The 17425-nt window shown below is 42.8% G+C and overlaps 2 protein-coding genes and 2 long non-coding RNA genes across 4 annotated transcripts; 2 read left to right on the plus strand and 2 right to left on the minus strand.

Moving 5' to 3' along the window:
* Positions 1-717: 717 nt before the first annotated feature.
* On the minus strand, positions 718-1519 carry LOC136353836 (uncharacterized). Its single transcript, XR_010737275.1, has 2 exons — positions 1342-1519; positions 718-1235 (listed from the first exon to the last, which is right to left on the minus strand). It is a non-coding gene; the product is annotated as an uncharacterized lncRNA (long non-coding RNA).
* LOC107279309 (uncharacterized) lies at positions 1242-2825 on the plus strand. The gene is made up of 2 exons (XR_001541202.3): positions 1242-1337; positions 1477-2825. It is a non-coding gene; the product is annotated as an uncharacterized lncRNA (long non-coding RNA).
* A 395-nt stretch (positions 2826-3220) lies between these two features.
* Positions 3221-4456, minus strand: LOC107277925 (uncharacterized). The gene is made up of 2 exons (XM_015760563.3): positions 4311-4456; positions 3221-3921 (listed from the first exon to the last, which is right to left on the minus strand). Exon 2 carries the CDS (start codon positions 3899-3901, stop codon positions 3383-3385), a length of 519 nt encoding a protein of 172 aa, XP_015616049.1. The 5' UTR covers positions 3902-3921; positions 4311-4456; the 3' UTR covers positions 3221-3382.
* A 6869-nt stretch (positions 4457-11325) lies between these two features.
* Positions 11326-16462, plus strand: LOC107276159 (plasma membrane ATPase 2). Its single transcript, XM_015761154.3, has 13 exons — positions 11326-11486; positions 11865-12082; positions 12369-13260; positions 13337-13465; positions 13728-13950; positions 14039-14185; positions 14286-14527; positions 14614-14643; positions 14738-14819; positions 14922-15082; positions 15153-15326; positions 15729-15852; positions 16160-16462. The coding sequence occupies exons 1-13, from the start codon at positions 11352-11354 to the stop codon at positions 16366-16368; spliced, it is 2766 nt and encodes a 921-aa protein (XP_015616640.1). The 5' UTR covers positions 11326-11351; the 3' UTR covers positions 16369-16462.
* Positions 16463-17425: the final 963 nt, after the last annotated feature.

Below are 17425 nucleotides of genomic sequence, written 5' to 3' on the forward strand. Positions count from 1 at the left end.
CCACACATTTTCGCAGGCGATCAGTTATAGTCAAAAATAAAATCCGCCTGGAAAAATTATGTGTTCTGTTGTAGAAAATGTGCTACGTGAAGTGAATATGCTATGTAAATGCACTAGGAACCACGTCACAGGAAAGACCAAGTCAAACTGCTATGTAGGACGAAAGTACCATTAATTAAAACCACACCCATCATGTAACGTGATCCGGTTTTAATTGTTTTGGAGAGTCTCTATACCTACCTTATGGTTCTTGGATGCGAATTGAATTCTTCTATAATTTGTATGGAAAATGGACACTGGTTGTTGCAAACTAATTGAATCAGAAACATACTCCCATTGTTTTATCCACGTCATCATGAGTTAAAATTTAACTCCCAGTAAAATTTTAACTCATGAGTGAATCTGCGAGTTAAATTTTAACTCATAGTGACGTGGACGAATCTCGAACGTCTATTTCTCGATCCAACGATAGTTTTTAAGTTTCCACTACATATGCGTGGTTTACCATACATATTTTCCCAGTAGAACCCAATGACAACGAAAGCTGCCACCGCGCCACCGTACGTCTCAACCGCCGGCCCGGTGGATTCCACGTCTCAACGGTAGGTATCGCAGGTGGCCGTCCCCGTCCTGCTCTCGCTTGCCAACATCTCACTGCTATTGGAAATAATTGGAAACCGCATATGTATCGCATTGCATACAATTGACAGCATCGTATTGTAAAAGATCGACATGACATAGTATGCATTGTCATTTTCATCCAAAAAACTACATTTTATATAAATAAATAAATAAAATGGCATTTTACAAAAAAAAATATAGTCGAAGGTAATAATTTAGCTAAAAAAATCGAAGGTAATAACAACACTGTCATATGGCATGCATTTAGGAGTCGAAATTGCTGATGGTTCTAGGACCAAATTAAGGCAATGCTCAGGAATATGCTCTCATGTGGTGATACCATATGCCAGAGGCTGCTGGTCTCCAGAAATTAACTGTAGTTGCAGCACAAGATAGCCCAAGTCTGACTAACTCGTACTACTAATTTGCAGAGAAACACCAACCAAAATCTTGTAAACTTTGCAGTTTGCAGCAGTTGTCAGTTGTCAATTGCCATGCTTCTGAAAGAGCAAGATGTTCCAACTTGAAAAGTTGGAGGCATGTCAACTCATAGCAGATCAAAGCACATGTCTGCAATTTTCCGAGCCTATAAAGATCCTGTAGGGCGTCAAGGTCTGAAGTACATCACAGTGAATTTACACAAAGGAGATTGATGAGTGTAGAGGTAAATGAGTATTCCATTCGCAATCTCTACTCTGTGGTTGAAGAAAGATGAGGTACCTTTGATGATTCAGGATTCTTGTGCTAGTTTCATATGCCTTTTTCATGGCAGACATGGTTTAGTCTTCATCTTTGCCAATAAATACTGGAGAAACCACATGTTCTTCAATGATTTCTTTTTTTTATGCTGTCAAGGCACGGGCGCACGGTCGGTTTTCCTACAAACAAGAGGTCAAAGCACTTTATATCCCAATTTACAAATGAAAAATCTTTCAAAGATAGAATATTTGTGATGAAAACAATGTTATACACAAAATGAGCAAGTTAAACTCAGGTTGCTTCATGGAAGATCATTATGTTACATGGGGAATCCAAAATATCCAATGGTAACGCACGAGCAATAAGGTAACCACCGATCAATCTCAGAAAAAAGAAACTAGGAGAAATAACTCAAAAGAAAATTGGTCCGTGCAAAATCAGCTTGGGAAACCTGATGAATAATGTTCTAGCAAATTGGGGCAGTGCTCAACAGCCTCAGGCCGTGGGGTATGGTGCACAGCATAGAACAACCAGAAAGCCGCTTTTCCAACTAATCTGATCTGGTAAAGTCTCTATTTTGCTGCAGTTATTTTTTTTTAGGAAAAACATCAGAAGAGGACAGGGAGAGCCTGTTTTCATTAAAGAAGAAGAGACTTGGCCCCGTTTTTAAGGGGAAACCGGGCCCAAAAACCTCACATAAGCACGGTTTGAGGGGGAAACAAAGAAAAAAAACTTGCGACGGCACCACTGGAGGAAAACATAGGTCATCGTTGCCAAAAGCAGCTTCAACTTCCTATGAACAAACCACAGACAACGTAGAGCAGGGTCTTCAAGACGAAGCCTCCAAGGAGGAAACATAGCGTCAAAACGCAAGCAACGTCCGTCCGAAAATCGGAACAGGGTTTTCACCCGAAGAAACGGGTAGAGCAAAGAACGATGCCTTCAAGAAGGAAAACGGCGCCCACAGGCATCACCATCGTTGTCTCTACCCCACGAGCGAGCAGGACAAGCGCCCCGACTCACTCACCCTGCCAACTACGACACCCCCGGCAACCACAGCGCTACCAAGGAAAGCGGGAGAGGGTTATCGTTGCCAATTGTCAGACTTTTAATAGAGGAAAGCTATCAATTATCAATTGTCAGTTATCAGATGCCTGAACGGCATCAGCAAAGATGGAGTCCCATGGACAGCCACATTGATCGAGCCCAGCACGCGGCGTCGAGCGCTTCGCTGCAAGAACTTGAGGTACATCAGCTTCAGACGAATCTCTAGACTCTAGGATCAAGTCCTTGGTCCTGCCAGATTCAATCAGCATGCAGCAAGCTGCGTGAGCTCATCTTGCTGGAAGCTACACCTCCTGTGCTTCCCACTGACTAGCAAAGGCTGTTTCTGAAGAATAGTTTTCATTGAGCAGCTTCTTGATGAAAGATGAGTGTATTTTAAACAAGCTAAGCTGCTAAAGATTATGAACATGGAACGAGGCCGACATTGCACATTCTTGCTATGTATATGCAAAGTGCTAAACCACATGTCTCTAAAGCTAGTTCGAGAGATCCTGAACAAGATAGACATATGCTCAACAAGATCAAACCATAGTACAATTAGCACAAGTAGAATCAAACCATACTAGGAACCTAAGAATTATTCAACCCCACAGTCAAACAGCGTTAATATAATTTCCCCTCGTCCATATTGGACTCCTTGTTATGTGGACTACGAAGAATGTGGTAGAAAGAAAACATGTCAACGGGAGACAAGCTTATGCAATGGGCTCCATAACAACACCAGTCTAAAGTAAACAACAGACATACGCTCTGTCTATGCTAATCCCAGAGATCCTGAACAAGATGACAGATCAATGTTGAACAAGATCAATTAGCACGACTAGAATCAAAACCATAGTAGAAATCGAAGAATTAATATTATAGCTAATCATAGAGTCACACAAACATTATTGCTTATAGTGATAAAATGAAGGGGAAATACATAACTTCCCCTACAACTAAAAAGCTAGCTAGATCGATGCCAAACACCGACGATGGTTATAAGATTATTTACTATTCAGTGAGCTGCAGCTCTACTGCCTTGGTCGCCGTCTTCGTAGTCATCATCGTCGATGATAACCTCGTACTCCGCGTAGCCTTTGGCGTAGTACTGCTTAAGCACGTCCTCCGGCTTATCGCGGATGTTGTAGATGACCTCCCGCTCATGGCGCAGCTCCTCGATGAGCGCCTTGCGCCTCGCCTTGCCCTCCTCCTTGGCGTCGTCCATGGCGCGCAGGTGGGCGACGAGGTCCGGCGGTAGCTTGGCCAGGAGCTCCGCGCCCAGGGCCTCGGTCAGCTTGGGCGTGTCCCTGCGCTCGGGCAATTCCTCCGGGTTCCCAATGCAGTATAGAATCTGCTCTTGAGTGTAGCGGACCTTCTTCTTCTTCTTCTTCTTCTTCTTCTTCTTCTTCTTCTTCTTCTTCTTCTTCTTCTTCTTCTTTTTCTCCGTTGAAGGCGCCTTACCTTGGTCGTTAGTGGGATCAATCACCTTGTCAAAGCTACTCGTCTCACTCCTTCCCTCAGATGGAGGATCCATCGCCACCAGCGCCGGAATTCCTATGGAGAAATAATAATAAAAAAAGGCTAAGTACTCTCTTTGTATTTTTATGACCATGTTTTTGTGTAGATAAAAAATAGCTATGTCATGATAAATCAAGTCACAATAAAAATAAATAATAATTACATAATATTTTTTGAATTGGATGAATGATCAACGTTGGTTAAAAAGTCAACAGCGTTATATATTAAAATAGAGAGGGAATATAATACAATATCGGATCAGAAACAAGAAAGGGGGCCACTTTTGTCAACTATCAACTACGGAAGATCATCTCAGCACGTACATGGATCTACTCTACGTTGGCACAAAAATTATAAAATTCTATAAATCCAGATCGAGATTATACAAAGAAAAGGAGAGCGACTTCTAATTAAGCCGCGCGCACCTGATGGAGGAGCTTCCGCCGCCGGAATCGTGGCTTTAATCCTCCCCTCGATCTCGTACGTGTCGATCGATTGAGAGCTTCATTAAAACCTAGATTGTGAATTTGTGATGGACTTATCGGGTGGGTCGGGTGGAGAGGACCACCGTACAGCCCCTGCCTCAAAATATATATATATATATATATATATATATATATATATATATATATATATATATATATATATATATATATATATATATATATATATATATATATATATATATATATATATATATATATATATATATATATATATATATATATATATATATCTGTGTGTGTGTATGTGTATGTACGTACTACAGCTCGATCAGCTCCGATTACAATCGGGTTCGGAGAGCAGCTGCGACGTTGTGGATGATGAAGGATGCAGTCGTACACTCGTACGTCGACGAGAGGAGAGGCACGCAGGGTGGTGCAGGAATAAGCTAGCGACGTGCTTCCTGTCTTCCTCCTCAGCTCGCCGCCCGACGACCAACCTCCCACGCCCAGGTCGCCCGCTCCGGGGATTGCAATTCCGGTTCAAAGTTTCGTAAATTTCCGAAATTCCTGGCGCGGCAAGTGATTATCTCGGTCGAAATTTCGTTTTTTCTCAAATTTTTGTGAATTTAGTCAAATTCAGTTAAGTTATGCTAAAATTTCAAAGAAATTTTTGTCCAAAAAGTGTTGAAAATGAGCGAAATTTCGGACGAAATTGAAATTGAAATTGAAAACCTTGCCGTTCCATCAGAGCCATCGTTGATCGGGGAGCGGCATGGGTAGGCACAGTGGACACGAGAGAAAAATGGACACCACTAGAATGCACCAGATAAAATACCATCCGATACATTGTCTTTGAGATAAAATGCCACTTTGAAGAGTTGTAATACCAAGATACTCCTCGTGGAGAGAGAGGAAGGGAGAGGGGAGCGCTAGGACAGTGGCCGTGCTCCCCATCAGCGAGCAATGGGCGGCGAGCGCGCTGCCCAGCAGTTCGCTTGCTAGGAGGCAGTGGCGATGGGGACGACAGCAGAGGAGGATGGCGCAACAAGCATCGAGCGAGCGGGCGGCAACAAGACGACGGGGCAGAGGGAGGAGGCAATGATGTGGTGGCTCTCTAGCACCACCTAGCCCGCGCGCTCACCTCTTGCTGCCTCCGGCGCTGCTCCCACGCGCGCGTGTGCGAGCTGCTCACGGCATCTTCCTCCTCCCTGTAATCGTCGTCGCCACCACCGCTTGCTGGTGAGCCCTCCAGCACCACACTAGGGGCATATTGATCTTAAAACTCTTCAAAGTAGCATTTCATCTACAAGACAACATATCAAGTGGTATTTTATCGATGTATTAAGTGGGTGGCATTTTATTGAAACCCCACAAGACGCTGCAGCCTTGTCGTCCAGATCTCGCGTCGAGAGGCTCCATTGTAAAGGCTGTCGGTGTCGTGGTTGGGGAGAAAAGATAGAGAGAAGAGAAGTGGGTGATGTAGACAATGTGGGGGAGCAAATCCGGTGAGGTGGACGAAGTCGAATGTCGCCCCCCCCCCCCCCAAAAAAAAGGAAAAATTGGTTATATAGCATTGAAAGTTCACGTTTTTAGATTTATAGCACCGAAAGATACCGGTTCACTTTAATAGCACCCAAAGTTCACCCCATTCCCATTTTTAACATTTCCGTCAATTCTCGATCATTTTCCGTCCGTCTTGATCCCAGCCACGCACACGATATGGCGTTTCTACCCGTCACAAGTATAAGTAGAATACATGTCAATGAGGGTAGAAACGCCATATCGTGTGCCTGGCTAGGATCAATACGGACGGAAAACGATCGAGAATTGACGGAAGTGTTAAAAATGGGAACGGGGTGAACTTTAGGTGCTATTAAAGTGAATCGGTATCTTTCGGTGCTATAAATCCAAAAACGTGAACTTTCGATACTATATAACCAATTTTACCAAAAAAAAAATCCCCACCTCCGCATCAGTTTCTTCACTCCGCCATCACTGAGTAGGGAGAGGAAGGGACGCTGATAGTCGAGCCCCATCTGCTAACTGAGCCCGTCAAACTCGTCATGTTACGTGGGGAATTTCGTTTCGCCGTCGCAGAGATCGGGACGAACACTGTGCCGGACGGTCTACAGTGCCGCGCGTGGGAACAGATTAGGCACGGTGGTTAGAGGTTGTTTTGATAAAGATGTTATCCCTTTCTTTTAGCTTAATTAGTTCAGTTTGTAAGGCTATTTAGAGCCGGCAGGATTATGGTTAATGATAACAAGAAATTTATCCCCAAAACTACTTTCTCAATCTACCTATGTTCTCTCTATCCCTGCCCCTGTTCTTGGTGAAGTTCGAGTTGGGAGCAGTCCATCTCTGCTCCTAAGACGTCAACTATCCATGTGAGCGAAAACCAGGCTAACAAGTGGAAGTCAAATTGCATAAGTTTAATACTAATTGTTGAGGGTCAAAATATTTGATGTTGTGGCTAAGAGATACAAAACAAATTGAACCTATGTTTTATATTTGAGGAAGCCAAGGGGAATTTTATTCTTTTAATATTTACATCGTGATATGTAGATTGTTGAAAAGTACTTCGTAATTCGTGGACCAAACAAATGATCCGCATTGATCTGCATGTTATTGTCCTGCCTCACGCGAAACGTACCAAAGATTCACTCCGCACAGCGTATGCGCGTAAGTTGGCACGGTAGGCCAGGGCAAAACCCAAACATCAAACATATTCGGTGTTAGCAACTTTTTTGACAAGTTGACAATCACGATCGCAGCACCTAAACCTTTGCGGTGATAGTAGAGTCGCCAACCACCCTAATCTAACACTAGATTAAGATGGGTTTTGATAAAATAAACCAGCTAGCGGAGCCGATATAGATGAAACCGTGGATAATTACCTCCCTCGTGGGCAAAACGGAAGGTTTTCAGGATAAACCTATAAAGATGTGTCTACAATTGATTGATTGTTGATTATATGTCTACAATTAAACCGGCCTTGTCCCTTATATAGGGGTTGATCTTGCCATCTACAGGCCCTCCTCTACATCTAACTCGGGATAGAAACAAAAGGAAACCCGAAACATGTCTTCCCAAGCAAGGAAAACTCGAAACCCGACAAAACAGACTCGGACACGGACTCTGCCAGTCAGACCGGCCACACACTGCCGGTCTAACCGGCCTACTGGCGGTGGTAAGAGGAAAACCGGCAGAACGTCCAAACTTTAGCTATTTCTCTATTTTAATCCTAGATGCCAAATTTGAGTATAAACACCCAGAATGAGAAATTTGCATATCTGTCATCCTTAAAGATCGGCTTCGCTTGAATGCTATCATTAAAATAGGATTCAATCGAAGGTCACTTTCAAGCTGTGGGAGCTGTAATGCCATTTTCACTCTTTTTTGCATTTGTAAATTATTTTTCGTCCAATACATTTTATCTCAGACTTCTTTTTTTTTTTTTCCCCTAGCTGCACTGTTGAACCACACCGAGCGAGAGAGAAGGGGCGACGACGCCAGCGCCACGGCCTTCCCTAACCGCGCCACCTCCCCCCACGAGTCATGCTGCCTCTCCCTGCCGATCCGTGCCGCCGCTTGCAGCCCACCCCACCTAAACCCGTCGCCGCTTGCAGCCCGCCACCCCCCGGACCCGCCGTCGCAACCTGCCGCCGCCTGCTCCTCATTCCGCCGTGTTGGGCTGCAAGAGTGGCAGCGGAGAGAAGCGGTGTGGTTCGGCTCAGCGGGGGGAGGCGAAGCCCTTTGATATTTTGTTTCCTCTCTCAATGTTGGATGCTGGTCATTCCCCTTCGCGTCATATGCCGTCGTCTTCGGCTCCGGCAGCAGCTCACGACGTCCACCACCATCTCCGCTGGAGACCCCCCTGAGCTAGCATCAGCAATAGCACACACGTGCGAGCTCCAGCAAGAAGGCAAGCTAGCTCCTTCATACTCCGTTTCTTTTCTAAATATTGACGGCGTTGTCTTTTTAAAAAAATTAATTAATTATTAATTCTTTTCCTATCATTTGATTCATTGTTAAATATACTTTTATTTATACATTTAATTTTACATATTTAACAAAAGTTTTTAATAAAACGAATGGTTAAAGATGTGCTAAAAAATCAACGGTGTCAAATATTTAGAAATGGACTAGCAAGCAGGCAGACAGCCGGCCGGCTGGCCGGCTCGCTGCAACATCCCGCACCAAGCCCCAGCTCCATGATCCCCTTCCTCTAATTAGCAACTAATAACTCTGTCGACGATTGATGTCGCGATTCCGGTATTTGCATAGTATGAGGATCGTTGGTACTAGGATATATGCGAGATTGCAATAAAAGAGATGGATACGAGGATTTTTATATAGGTTCGGGCCCCTGAATTATCAGGTAATAACCCTACATCCTGTTGGCCGAAGCTGGTCATTACTCTTATTCATCATAATCACACTAGTACAATATTTGGGGTAGCCTATCTAACTGTTGTCGGCTTGGCGGTCTGAAGTACTGACTCGTAGTCGACAACAGGATAATCTTCCTCCTCGAATCCGCATCCGGCGAGATCAGAGACAACGCTATATCTCTCCTGACAATATCCGTAGGTACCGTAGGGGACTAGCCATGCCTATCTCTGAAGTCGATATCTGGCGTCTTGTCTTGGCGTATGTTGTCTTGTATGTTGATCTGTACCTTGATCTATTGCTTCGTGTCCCCTCTCCTCCTAGGAGGCCTTGTATTTATATCCATAGGTGCCCCCTTGTCCAAGTAGAACTAAGGAAACTAATATGGAAACAATCCGAGTAGTCCTTGTCGTTTCCATGTAGAACTCTATTCATCCTTCCTTATATGGAACTCCTTCTATATCCGAAGATTGTTTCCGTATAGGACATGGTATGCGGTGGGTCCTGCCGAGATTTAGTCAACTACTATTAGGTATGTAGTATCTATAACCCTGACAGACTCTAATTAGCATTTAGCTTAAATCTAGTAGTATGGCAAGGAAAGCTACTTCACGCACTCAATGCCCAAATTAAATTGCCAAGGTCAAATATGTCATAAGTATACCATACCAATTTCTGGATTGATTTGTGTGTATAAATTAATATAGTTGCAAATTAAAATGGAGAAAGTAATATGTTGTGTTTTGATCATATGCGTTTGGATTTCATCCAAAAATACTTAGTTGACATATCTTATTTTGTTTCAATCACACTGCCATATTTATACACGAGCACCCTCTCAATTTACATTCTAAATTCGCCACTGAGCCTAGCTTGGATGGGGAGCGAAGCTCAACTCAACTCAAGCGTTTCTTGCAGGCCTGCGGAGGCCGTTTCGCACGCGTGGATCCAGACCCCGACGGCAGTACAGGCAACCAAACAACCTCCTCCTGCACCCACGCATTCCTGCACCCACGCATGCAAGCCACCCTCCGTGCATGTAACCAAACACGTCCTTAGGCTGAGTTCGGCATTGAGAGTTTCCAACTCCTCTTCTGCGCGCACGTTTTTCAAACGGCTAAACGCTATATTTTTAATAGGATTGGGATTTTAGATGTGGGAATTGATGGTGAGATTAAGATAGAAACTTTTAGTCCTAGTATCTTATTTGGCAGAGGTGGTAGAAATTGATATGGAGTTTAGAGCCCCTTTGATTTGGAGGAAAAATATAGGAATTTTAGAGGATTCCAATCTTATGAAGCCATTTAAAACAAAGGATTGAATCCTATCCAATCCTTTGAAATTCCTATGGAATGGACAATCCTATAGAGATTTTGGAGGAAATTTAGCAAGAGTTTCAACCTCTTGCTAACTTTCCTTTGAGTCTATCTCTCTCATCCAATTCCTGTGTTTTTCCTGTGGTTCAATCAAACGGTCATTCCTGCGTTTTTCCTGCGTTTTGCAATTCTCTGTTTTACACTTACATTTCTATCAAAATCCTACGTTTTTCCTATTCCTACGTTTTCTCAATCCTGCGATTCAAAGGGGCCCTAAGGAATGATTAAGATTTGTTTAGGCAAAGTAAATGAGAAATTCCCTCCCAATTAAAACCCTACTCATGTATTGAAAATGAGGGAGTTTATTCCTCAATTCTCTATCCCCATCCCACCAAAATTCGCATGTCTCCCGACCAAACAAAATAGTTAATAACCTCATCTCTCTAAACTTCCAATCCCTCCTAAAACTCCCCCAAACCAAATGGGCCGTAGGTCTCATTAATTCACAAGATTCATAAAGTATCCCATCTTAAGTTACATTTCCTCCGAAAAGATATGTCCCAAAATAATAATAAATAAAAGATCCCAGTGTATAAGAGAAAGTTTAATAGTATAGTCAACTGCTAACTCCAAATTATCTATAGTCAATTTAATGGGAACATATCCTATATACACAAGCTTTCCGTGCACATCAGCTAGCAAATGTCACATAAATTCTAAACAAAATTGGACATACTCCTAATAGTATTACACATATCTGAAAGTCTCATATTCAAATTCATTGTATTTTAGCTGTAACAAAAAAATTGAAAAATCTAACAGTTTTTAGGGTAAAAATGTATCAGAATTTTGTCTTTTTGGTATGGCTAAAATATAATGAATTTGAAGATAAGATGCCACACCTGGGTGAAATACTATTGGAAGTATGTGTCCAATTTTTTCTAGATTTTTTTTATGACATTTGCTAGTTGATGTATACGGAGTGGTACGGAAATCTCGTGTGAATAGGATATGTTCTCCAAATTATTATAGCTATAATATAATTCATACAATAGTTACCTTAAGCGACGCGTGTCCTCGAGCCGCCTGAGCCGAGCTGAGCCGAGCCGTCCTCCATCCGGCGAGCGGCGGCGCTGGCGTTGCTGCTCCCGCCGCATCCTCGCGCCGCGCCGGCGAGCATCCCCATTGTCATCACCCCACACCTTTTCCTCTCCCTCGAATTCTTCGCGTTAACCCTAGCAATTCCCTTGTAGATCCACAAGATTATCTCCCCCTCTCTTGCCTTGAACCTCTCTTAAACCCCCTCTCCGCAATGCCACGGGAGCCTGCGGCGGCGGAGGACGTCGTGGCCCGTCTCGGCACCGACGAGGCGACCGGGCTGACGGGAGAGGAGGCGGCGCGCCTCCTCAAGTTGTACGGACCTAACCTCGTCGCCGATCACCCCCTGGTTCGCTTCCCTCGATCCCCCTCCCTATTTCTTTTGCCCTATTTGATTTCAACGGTCTTGTGGAGGTAATGTAGGGGAGAGGAGAGGAAGGGAACAAGATTGAGTGGGAGGTTGTTCGCTCCATTGCGCTAACTAGTAGCCAACTATGTGCAAGCATTACATTACTTCTGTATAATCTCTGTTGTATGTTTCACTGTATATATATTGAGTTCAATTGGCAAATTCAGTCCATTATGCAATTCTGGCAAGCAATGAAACAAATGCCTTCTGATCTGAGCTGTGTGTTGAACTGTGATGTCCTTGATTTGCAATTTTAATGCCCACTTACATTAGCTGATTATGTTTGATGTATGCTTGGCCTTCAACATGGTGCTGCAGGCAGGTGGCAGGCTTCTTGCAACACTCAAGTGCATCCTCTTGCTCTTGGGGTGGGATCACTCCTTCACCGAGTATATTAAATACGAAATTGGATGGGAGTCATGGGAGCATCTTATCTTCCCCTGGTGCAGGGAGATGGTATGTGTCATGTTCATCAATTCCTCATCATGGGTGGCAATGGCGGCTGCGCTTGTGTACCTTGCCATTAACTCGGCTGGTCAGACAATGTAACGTCCCGCCTTCCCCCAGGCCGGGCCCGCTTACATCTGATAGCTTTCATAGGTCATAGACTGCCCTCACAGACCAACACATGTCTTTTCTGCACACTTTGTCCTCACTCGTGTGCACCCGGGAAGAATTTTCCGGTCGGTCACCCATCCCAAATTGCTCCAAGCCAAGCACGCTTAACCCTGGAGTTATTTGGAGATTGGCTTCCGGAAAAGAAGTTGCAACTTGTTGATATGAGTATTCTATTAATCCTATTAAGCTCTATGCCGGGATGTTACAGACAACCTATGAACTGGCCGTTATCGTTTCGTTACTTGCGGGAAGTCTGTGTGCATGCTTTGTTGCTAAGGTCCTTGCCAATCGTGCTAAGGCACCGCTGGAAGCTAAAGCTTTTGTGCGAAGGACCAAGGTTCTGAGGGATGGGATATGGAAACATGAGGATGCGGCCAATCTCGTCCCTGGGGATATCATATATCTCAAGTGTGGTGATATCGTGCCAGCCAATGCTTGTGTCCTCAACATGGCGCAGATCGACACCAAAACCATTCGTCATGAAAGGCATGTTAGCTATGTGATGGGTTCCCTTATATACTATGGCTGGGCTGTCTCCTGCGGCGAAGGGACTGCTGTTGTTACCGCGACAGGCAATTGCATCCCCACGAGCACTCTGAAGCTTTATCCGAGACGATTCTCTCGGCCTGGGCAGCTTAGGAAGGGTGTCATGGCTACTGGCACTTTTTGCTTCTGCCTAGTACTTGTTGGCATCACAAGTGAGGTTCTTGTTAAATTATTTTTCCATCAAAGCATAGGCACGCTGCACAGTGGCCACTTTATGCCGCTTATTGGTCTAATACCAATGTCGATGCCTGCTGTGCTCTACCTGGCATTGGCACTAGGCTCTCGGAGACTTTCCAAACTGGGGGTTGCCAGCCGGGGAACTTTTGCTCTTGAAGACTTGGCTAGCATGGATGCTATGCTCTTCAACATGACTGGCACTTTGACATGCAACAAGCCCTATTTTGACAAGGACAAGATTGAAGTGCTTACAGATGGTATTGATAAAGATCATGCTGTCCTTTTGGCTGCGCGGGCTTCCAAAGCACACAATGAACTGTACAAAGAACCGATTGATGCAGCCATTCTAGGCCTTATGGATGATCCAGAACAGGTACCTTCTTATTAGTATCTATGTGTTTTTCCTTCTTATTCTTTTTCCAGAAGGCTTAACAAACCAATTGATGCAGGTACGAGTTGGCATTAATGTTATAGAGCACCGCTCCCGCATGTTTGTTGCAATGACATTGATGTACATGACTACTTACATCGATGGAAATGGCTCCAAGTGTTCTGTGCTCAAAGGTGACCCTGCATTGGTAAGCAACCAATCCACTGTCAGAAAATTCAATGAAACAGCCCATCTTTTAGTGCCACATGCATCACTTGTTTACATTTCCTCATACTAGCTTATAAGAATTGTTGACCCAAATCATAGCACCTCCCAGCTCATTCTATGAGAAAGCGTAAACGCAAGCCCACTGCAAAGGTTACTGGGCTGAGCGGATTTTGGCCGAGCTTGTTAAAGCAAAGGAATCACATAGATGTATTCATCTCAATTATCTTTTTTTCTTGGCACAGATGCTTCGTGATTGCAGTTGTAGCAATGAAGTCAAAGAGCATATACGCAAACGTATTGATACGCTCGGTCTTGATGGGCACCAATGTATTGCTGTTGGACGTATTGTTAACTCTCGGTTGGACATCATTAGTCTTCTACCTTTCATAGATGATCTCCGAGGCGATAGTGCTGAAGCTGTTGTTAATCTTACTGATATGAGTCTGAGTGTAATAGTACTTACAGGTGATGTCTCCCATGTTTAACTTAATTTTCATGTCATTTTTCATCTGCATTTTATCTAAGTGTTCTCACGTTTGTTTTGCCATTTCAGAAAGCCCAATGACAATTACAAAGCACGTATGTGGAAGACTTGGAAAACTGGGCTTAAATGTGTTACATGCCGACTCTATGCGGGAGATGGTAAGCAGCAAAAATGAGCTTTTCTTGAATATCAATGGGATTTCTGATCTCTTTGTAGGTCTGCTTCTTGCCTTGATAGTTATGTTGATTATTGCTACACCTGTCACTTTTTGTGAATTTTTTGCTTACTGAGTTGCTCTTTCAATTTGTTATTGCAGAATATAACCGTTATGTTATATCAAATCTGAGAACTTATTTTGGTCGTCGTAGTGCAATGGTTGGATATGAATTTTCGGATGCTGATTCTATCCGTGAAAGCGATATTGGAATCGCAGTTGCTGATGCCACTGATAGCACCAAAAGTGAATCTGATATTGTTTTGACTGAGCATGCCTTGCTGTGTGTTTCTTCTGCTGTTCAAACCAGTAGGGAAATTTGTCAGATCATGAAAGGATGCATGGTAAGTCACACACGTCCATTTGCAATTCCTCTGTTCGCAGATGATATTTAGGTTTTGTATGTGGCTAATCTGTGCTTCAATTGTAGGTTTATGCTGTTTCATCAACTGTCCATGCTGTGAGTAGAAATATAGAATTATGATTTCACTTTGTTTCAAAAAAAAAGACTAATATAAACTTCTAATGCTAATAAATTTGTTTATCTGTTGAAGTTTACTGTCCGTCTTATTTTACTTCTGTGGAGACTCGAGCTACCCTGTTTCCCAATGCTGGTGATTGCTGCTTGCAACTACTGTGAGTTTGTAACTTCGTAATGTTGTAGCCATAAATCTCCAATATATAATACTTTGTTGATTGTTTCATGATTTACTATCTGCCTTTTATTATAATTCCCAGGCACATCAACTGCAATGTTATTTGAAAGGGCAAAATCATCCCAGTCACCAGATAGTTTGAAAGCAAAAAAGATTATCGTAACTGGTGCTGCTTTTGGAAGCTATGTTGCCCTGAGTACAGTTGTTTTTTTCATATTCACAACTAGGACTGACTTCATATCTGTAAGAACTTGTTTCCCTTATTATTTGTTGTGATTTTCTAGTACCAAACCTAATCAACAGTATTTGACAGCACATATTCAAAGCTAGACTGCTCCGTCTGCTCGTTGGCCATGACGAGGAGATTAAATCTGCCTTGTTTCTTCAAATGAGCATCCTTAACCATGCTGTCGGACTTTTCGCACAATCATGCGATGGCCACTGCTCTGGGCCTCTTGTTACAATTTCTTTTGTTCTATCTCAACTGGTGAGTTGTTTCCCTGCTCAATTTCCTCCCCAATATGTGGCTTCTATTATGCAATTAATTTAGACAACAGCCTTCTAATACTCAAGTAAAATGAGCTTGCAATATTCTTGTGCCTATGTGCTCAGTCCTAAATTGGCTTTAGTAGTAGCACTGCTACTATAATCAGAGGCAAATAATGTTTCTTTAACAGCGTTGTGATATGGACATAACATAGTACAAGTCACAGTGAACAAATCGACTTGGCCAAGTCCCCTGGTCACTGGTCGGACCACTTGATATGAACGAATAATCTCTTTGTCTACAAAGTATTTGACTATTGCTTGCGGTTACAGTAAAGTATCATGCCAAGCTTAAATTTTAAGCTCAATACATGCAAAGTTTACTAAACACACTTCTTTTCAGGTGGCAACCGTCATTGCTGTTTATGGTGTCGCGAACTCTCCTCTACCAAAGGGCATAGGCTGGGGCTGGGCAGGATTTATCTGGCTCTACAACTTTGTCTTGCTTTTGAGCCTCATGTTGATCTGTATGTATTGGAGGATATTTCATTTGTTTTTTTTTTATTTGCATCTTTGAAGTTGGTGCGTCAGTGCATGAAACCAAAGTCAGCTGCGTACCTCCAATTTGATGTTACTCCCGTTGCCTCTAAAAACTTGACACACATTGTCCTTCACTGCTTATCTGAATGCACAGTACTCCACTTGGTCATCAAGCATGCTCACCTATTACAGTTGTAGTAGCGAAACTTGAGAGTTGCATATCTGTCAAGAGTTTAATTTAGTACCATCAAGGCCTAGCTAATTGATTAATCTATTTGTCATGTTGTTTGGCAGGTTACCTGTGTAACCTTGCAAAGTTCAACATATCTGGGATAACCTGCAGGAGGCTGTTCACTAGTTGGACTCAGTGGATGGAGAAGTGCAGGAGGGTGCTCAACAGGGGTCAAATGTGGATGGTGATGTTGATATTTCCTGCTATCTCAGGCTTGATTCTTGTCTGGTCGATATGTGCATATCATGCCATGAAGGTCCAGCAGCAGTAGGGTCGATGTATGCATATATCATATCATGTCGTGGTATCATATCATATTATTTATGGATTGAAGTAAAAAGTAAAGGCCGACATACAAATTTCTCTAGGCCCATCTCAAGCTACAACACATTGGAAGAGGTGTAGCTTGAACCGTGCCTTCATTTAGTTTTTCTTAAGTGGAGCTTCGGGTTACTGGTTGGCTGCACCCTGTGTTGCTCTTGCTCATGCCCATAGTGGCTCTAGCTCTATGAGAAGAAAGACATAGCAGAGCTAGATGAGAATAAGAATATGAATCCAAAATAAAACAAAAGGCAAATAAAGGTGGTCTAAAGTGAAAAAAAAATGGTTAAGTAACCCAACGTGCAACTTACTCATTTTTGTTTTTGGCACACTATTAGGATTGCGTGTGAAAAAAAACTATTAATAGAATAATATTTTAGTGTATCTCCAACTATTTCCTTGATATTTATTATTGAGAAAAATCTCCAATTATTTCTTTTTGGTGCTAAGGCATAATTGTTATCACAGCAATATTCTAAATCAACACATTATTCAGAAGGTCAAAACATAGTGTCAAACAGCGAAAATTGTATCAAGCTCTATTAGTTTATCTAAAAAACAATATTATTTTTAAAAACCGAGCTGTATTTCAGCATGGATGTTGAGAGTTAAATGAAATGAAGATTGGTGTACCTTATCCTTGAAACTATTGAAAGAGGCCTCACCACTTGCATGAAAGGTAAGTAAAAAAAAAATTGAAAATCTCACAATGCCGTTGCCGTTGGCTGAGAGTTTGTGTATGGCGGCTGTTGGAGAAGGTAATGCCTTGTGCTTGAGTACGACATGTCCATCAATGCAATCTTAGTGCAATTTTCTCATGAATTTCGTGAGGTATGTTGCATCTGTCTTTGTGTTCTCACAAGTTTATTGAATATTATACATTAGTGACCAACTAACTATGGTACAAAGTTCTAAGTAATTAGAATCTGTTTGTGACCTGAAAATTTATAGGTTTTAGACACAGTTATCTACATTTTCTGTTAAAACTAGGAAGGAAGCCCGCGCTG

Source organism: Oryza sativa, chromosome 11 (assembly GCF_034140825.1).
Source record: "Oryza sativa Japonica Group chromosome 11, ASM3414082v1".
In the NCBI taxonomy this organism is placed as follows: domain Eukaryota; kingdom Viridiplantae; phylum Streptophyta; class Magnoliopsida; order Poales; family Poaceae; genus Oryza; species Oryza sativa.